The sequence below is a fragment of the Capricornis sumatraensis genome, chromosome 17 (genome assembly GCF_032405125.1).
Source record: "Capricornis sumatraensis isolate serow.1 chromosome 17, serow.2, whole genome shotgun sequence".
Taxonomy (NCBI): domain Eukaryota; kingdom Metazoa; phylum Chordata; class Mammalia; order Artiodactyla; family Bovidae; genus Capricornis; species Capricornis sumatraensis.
The window spans coordinates 75,356,678-75,362,677 of record NC_091085.1 but is presented as its reverse complement, the minus strand read 5'-3'; the positions used below and the strand labels follow the sequence as shown (position 1 = coordinate 75,362,677).

Here is a 6,000-nt window from a genome sequence, read left to right as displayed (position 1 = left end):
TCGGTTTCCTGGTTTCAGTGGGTAACGTGAGGCGGATGGCCGGCTGGGACCCGCCCAGACAACCCAGTTGCCGCCACCACCTTGTCCCCTTACAGCCCAGCAGCCGTCTGCACCGCCCGCCGGCGGCGTAGGGATCCTTCGCGCTCCGCTTCCGGCCTCCACAGAAGACTTCCGGTCGGACGCTCCTTCCTTCTGCTTCTCTATGGTGCGCAAGCCACAGAGTCCCCGACGCCGGAAGTGGCACGCTCTCCGGGACGCGTCGGGGCGCCGTGTGGTGAGGAGGGGGCCGGGGCGGGGTGGGGCCGGGCGCGCTGGAACTGGGGAGTGGGCCGCGCGAGGACGTGCCCGGGCTCGGGTCTAACCCTGGTGCTCCGCCGTCATTCCCAAGGGACCCGGGCCGCTCGGCGCCGCGGCCTCAGTTTCCTCCTGTGGAGAATGTCGGCCGCAGCATCCTCAGGCCCCACAGTGCAGCCTCTAGAAAACGACCCTGAAGGTGGTGGTGCCCGCAGCTCACTTGTCTTATGCGCGTGTCTGTGCCAGGCACTCTTGACTGTGCTGTCGAAGTCAGAATTTCCCACACTTAACGCCTTTTGGGCCCCTTCTCTGTGGAAAATTAACTTATTAATTTTTAACTGAGTCATTTTTTTAATTTAAATTTACTTTGAAAGAAAAATTTTAATCTCTACCACAAATAGAACACTTCTTTCACTGTCCTATGCAGGATGTAATGATAAAAAAAGTAATGTATTGAACATGAAAAATTAGTGACTGTGACTGGGTTTCAGGTGTCTAAGGATCTGAGATAGAGTCCTTTCCTTAACAAAGGGACGTTGGCATTTGTAGATGTTAAAGGCCAACCAAAGAAATGAGACGTTCTCCGTGAGGCAGTTAGAAGTTTCTAAAGAGAACTGACAGGAATTAACTTTCTCCATAGGTATTCAACATTATTAACCACTCGGGCACCATCTGAAGCCCAGCTCCCAGATCATCTTCATTGCCTTCCCCAGTGCAACGCCTCCAGCTTTAATGTCCACCACCACCCTGGAGGTAGGGACTGCTGGAGGTAGGGACTGCTGTTCTCATTTGATCTATGAGGAAACAGACGCAGAGAAAAAGGAAGTGACTTGTCCCAGAACTCATAGTCCTGAGATAGAGGAGTTGAGACTCCAACTTATGGCTTCTGTGACTGGACTCTCGGGAGATCTTGGCTCCCTCGTTAAGTGTTGGTGACAGATTTACTGGGATTGGGAGGATAGGGCTTCCCACCTCAGGGGTCCCTGGTGACAGTCAGTAGAGGTAGCAGAGTGAGGATGCTTTGTGATGCTAGAGCCCCGTGAAATGTTCGTTCTGTTCTTTTAAATTTTCGGGCCAACCAGGGAGTTGAGGGCATCACCAGATGACCTGGTAGGAAGACAACAAGACACAATAATGGATCAAGAGCACTGCTGTGGCATGGGGTGGATCCAAGCTTTAGCAGACTAGCTGTGTGATCTTGGGCAAGTCATTCACCTTCCTGACCCTCAGGGTTCTCACCTGTAAGTTAGATGCTTGTTCGTATCTGAGAGAATCCTTGTTTTAAGAACCAAATGAGAACATACCCTTAAAGTGCTTAGCTGAAGGTCCAGAACACAATGATCAGTCAGTAGTACTGGAAATAGGCTTATGTGCCTGGCTGAGGAGTTTGGTCAGTGGAGATGAGGAAGACGAGTTCATTTTGAACAGATTGAGGGATGATTCCCCTTTTTACAGAGCTTTGGAGAGTTGATGACTTTTCTTGATTTACCGAGAGTATAAGCGGCCAGAACTGCTAGACAGACTTCAGTATTCTGACTCCAGGAAAATCTCCGATTACAACTCCAGAAAATCTTGAAAGCTTTCTCTTAACAGGTCTCTGCTATTCTCTCCTGACTTTACCAAACAACCATGTCATCAGAATCAAGCAAAAAACGAAAGCCCAAGGTGATCCGAAGTGATGGAGCTCCAGCTGAAGGGAAGCGTACTCGTTCTGACACTGAGCAGGTAAGATCAGCTGGGGCTGCTGTGCTGCTGAGAAATTTGAAACTTGGGGCCATGCACCTGGCTGTGGGTTTGCAGCAGCTGAGGGTCATGGGCACAACCTCCCAGGTGGCCTCTGCTTGACCATGTTCCTGGAATTCCCTTGGCTCTTCAAGACTTAAGTATCCATGTCAGATTTGGCTGCAGTATCCCAAGAACCAACAAGCCTATATTAGACATGATTAGTGGTTGGACAGAAAACGAATATTCTAGTATACAGTGCGTCTCCAGCTTTCTTGATGGTCAGATGAAGACAGTCCATCCGCACCGTGCCCCTAAGTCTTTGGAGATGTGCAGTCCTCGTCTGCTTCTGAGATGGTACCAGAACCGTGTCCCCAAAGAACCTCTTTTATGGCCTGAGTGCTCTCGTGGTCAGCAAGGTTCTTCTTTTGCTGTTTCTCTATCCTTGAGTCTGTCAAGCTGATTTATGACTTAACTAATTTTTTCTTTTCCATTATGGTTTATTACAGGATGTTAAATATAGTTTCCTGTGCTATACAGTAGCACCTTGTTATTTTATCCATTCTGTGTATAATAGTTTGTATCTGCTAATCCCAATCCATCTTTCGCTGTGGCAACACAAATCTGTTCTCTGTGTCTGTGAATTGTAAGTTCTTTTGTGTTGTAGTTTAGATTCCATACGTAAGTGATATCATATGGTATTTGTCTTTTTCTGACCTACTTCATTGGGCATGACAATCTCTAGGTCCATCCTGATTGCTGCCGATCTACATTCTTTCTTAAGTTAGGTACTGTTCCATTGTGTGTGAGTATATATATGTGTGTATATGTGTGCATGCGTGCTCGCTTAGTCATGGCCAACTCTTTGCAACCATAGATTATATTCCACCAGGCTCCTCTGTCCATGGGATTCTCCAGGCAGAAATACTGGAGTGGGTAGCCATTCCTTCTCCATATCTTCCGAGGTCTCCTGAATTGCAGGGAGATTCTTTACTGTCTTAGACACCAGGGAAGCCAGTGTATATGTGTATGTATATGTGTGTGTGTGTGTGTGTATAAACACACACCACATCTTCTTTATCCGTTCATCTGTTGATGGACTCTTAGGTTGCCTCCATGTCTTGACATAGTAAATAGTGCTGCTGTGAACACTGAAGTGCATGTATCTTTTCTAGTTAAGAGTTTTGTCCCGATACATGCCCAGAAGTAGGGTTGCTAGATCGTATGACAACCCTGTTTTTAGTGTTTTGAGGACCCTTCATACTGTTTTCCATAGTGGCTGCACTAGATTACATTCCATCAACAGTACAGGAGGAGTCCCTTTTTTCCATACTCTGGCATTTCTTACTTGTAGACCTTTTAAGGATGTCTGTTACAACCCGTGTGAGGTCATACTTCACCGTAGTTTTCATATGCATTTCTCTAATAATTAGCAGTGTTGAGCATCTTTTCACATGCCTATTGACCATCTGTATGTCTTCTTTGGAGAAATATCTGTGCAAGTCTTCTGCCCATTTTTTGATTGGGTCTTTTGTTGTTGTTACTGAGTTGTATGAGCCAATATATATTTTGTAAACTAAGCCTTCGTTGAGTGCACTGTTTGCAAATATTTTCTCCCAGTCCATAGGTTGTGTGACTTAACTATATCGATTGATTGTGGGTTATTTTTTTAAACTAGAGTAAAACATACCAGCTTCAGTTCAAATAGAAGATGATGCTTTCTTTAGATTTAGGAAATTAAAATTAATTAAGAACTTTATCCTTTGGGAGACATTGATTCTGATTCACTGTTCTTTTTTTAATAATTAAATTGAAGTATAATTGATCTTCCCTGGATCGGAAAGATCCCCTGGAGAAGGAAATGGCAACCCACTCCAGTATTCTTGCCTGGAGAATCCCATGGATGGAGGAGGCTGGTAGGCTACAGTCCACGGGGTCGCAAAGAGTCGGACACGACTGAGCGACTTTACTCACTATAATTGACATATAACATCAATTTCAAGTGTACAACATAATGATATTTGTATATTTTGTGAAATGATCACCAAAATGTCTAGTTAATATCCATCATGTTACATAGTTATAAATTTTTTTTTTCTTGTGATGAGAACTTTTAAGATCTACTCTCAGCAACTTTCAGACACACAGATGCAATATTTTTAACTGTTGAAAGAGAGGTGTTTGTTTATTCCAAAGGCTGGGAGACCAATTAGGATATTTTAGTTTCTGCTAAAGCTTGATTCAACCATCCAAACACCCATCAGAAGGAATTTGGCTAAATGAGTTCTGGTTCATCTATGTGTAGCCATTTTAATGGAGATCTGAATTTATTGTGATGGGAAATTGCACTAAATAGCATGAACAGTATGATCCCATTATATTTTATTTTGATGCATTTATCCACAGTATTAACAATGAGTTATTTCAGGCTGGGAGGTGAGATTATAGGCAATTATTCATTTTGGTTTTGATACTCTTCACTGTGTTCTCAATCTCTCAACACCAAGCATGCATTGCTTTACAGTCAGAAAGAGGAAAAGAAGAAAGAAAAGCATTTGATTTGAGGACCAGATTCTTTAGAGACCTGATTTGGGGGGGCTTCATAATCACTGATCTCAGCTAAGTGTCCCTTGTTCCACTGGAGAGACTTTTACTCCCCACACCACAAGGCCTGATCCTTGCCTCCACAGGAAGGTAAATACTACAGTGAGGAGGCTGAGGTGGACCTGCGGGACCCTGGCAGAGACTATGAGCTGTACAAGTACACGTGCCAGGAGCTGCAGAGGCTCATGGCCGAGATTCAGGACCTGAAGAGCAGGGGCGGCAAGGACGCGGTAAGGAGCGGCTGTGGGCGGACGTGGGTCTGCGTGGATGGATCTGGTTTGCACCTGTCACAGCCCGTCCTGATTTTGGTCTTGTGTCCTGCCATCAAGGGATTAGACCCTGAGGGCTCTAGAGATCTGCCTGTTTATTGTAACATCACTGCACGGTCACCAACAACAGTCATGAAAGTATAGGATTAATCATTTTTTTTCCATAACTGTAATTTGATAATCCATTGAAATGGTATTTATTAAGTGCTGGGCATTTTGCTAGGTGTGGAGAAAATGAATAATACCATCAGTCACCCTTGCAGATATAAGACCGATATATACAAGTAAGTTATAGAGACCAAAAACTGTTAATATTAAATTAAAAAAAAAAAACAGGTTTCAGGCCAGAGAAACAAAACAGTGTGACTGAAAACTCTATGGGTAAGAAATTCAAAACAATCCATATTTTTTCAGGAATCTCACTTATTTGTGCTTATCCTGGCCAATATTGTTAAGATTATTACAGCCTATCTGTTTGACTGTAGTCAAGTTTTACAGCTATAGTTCTACTATTTTTGCTCAAATTAATTCTGTAGTCAAGTTATACGGCGTGCAGTGGCACTGTTTGGATCTCTGTGCATGTTATATAGAGACAGCTTTGGTTTGTGCGTTGCCTGCATTTGCTCCATCTTTGATTCCTGTTACTTTGGTCCAAGCAGAATTTTTTTTTTTTTGGCCTGGGAACTGTAAGCATTTCCCTTATACAGTCATTCTTCCATTTCCCCCGACACTTCTCATGGTTCTGAGCTCCTGTCTGGTCTTAACCCTAGATGAGGTTGGGTCAGCAGTGAGGGGCTGAAGGAAGCTGAGCCAGCTCCATTTGTCAAGGTCTTTATCAGTTTTCTCGGCCAGCAGGCAGTTGAGATAGAAGATCGGAGAATCCAAAGCTGTGTGCATTTCATGACTCTAAAGAAGCTTAATCGATTAGCCCACATCAGGTTGAAGAAAGGAAGAGATCAGACCCATGAGGTAGGAGCTGAGAGACTTAACTCTGCTCTTCCTCCCTCTCACCCCCTCCCTAATCCCCTTTCCCTTTATCTGAGTTTGCGGCCGGCTGTGCTTTGCCCTGCCCCACCTTGCCTTGTCCCACTCCCCTCTGACCTTGTCTTCC

At 44.5% G+C, this 6,000-nt stretch overlaps 1 protein-coding gene across 8 annotated transcripts in view; it reads left to right on the top strand.

Moving 5' to 3' along the window:
• Positions 1-230: 230 nt before the first annotated feature.
• The window catches only part of THOC5 (THO complex subunit 5), a 28,797-nt gene continuing 23,027 nt past the window's right edge, over positions 231-6,000 (top strand). For 4 of the 8 annotated variants that reach the window (XR_011146208.1, XM_068990303.1, XM_068990299.1 and 1 more), the window contains exons 1-5: positions 231-274; positions 935-1,047; positions 1,888-2,019; positions 4,707-4,850; positions 5,742-5,858. Coding sequence is in view for 7 of the 8 variants with exons in the window: in XM_068990303.1 (XP_068846404.1) it covers positions 1,924-2,019; positions 4,707-4,850; positions 5,742-5,858 (357 nt within the window). In the remaining variant the exon portion in view is untranslated. Of the gene's footprint in view, positions 275-934; positions 1,064-1,887; positions 2,020-4,706; positions 4,851-5,741; positions 5,859-6,000 lie in introns of all 8 variants that reach the window. The other 4 variants (XM_068990304.1, XM_068990302.1, XM_068990300.1 and 1 more) reach the window with 3 other exon arrangements.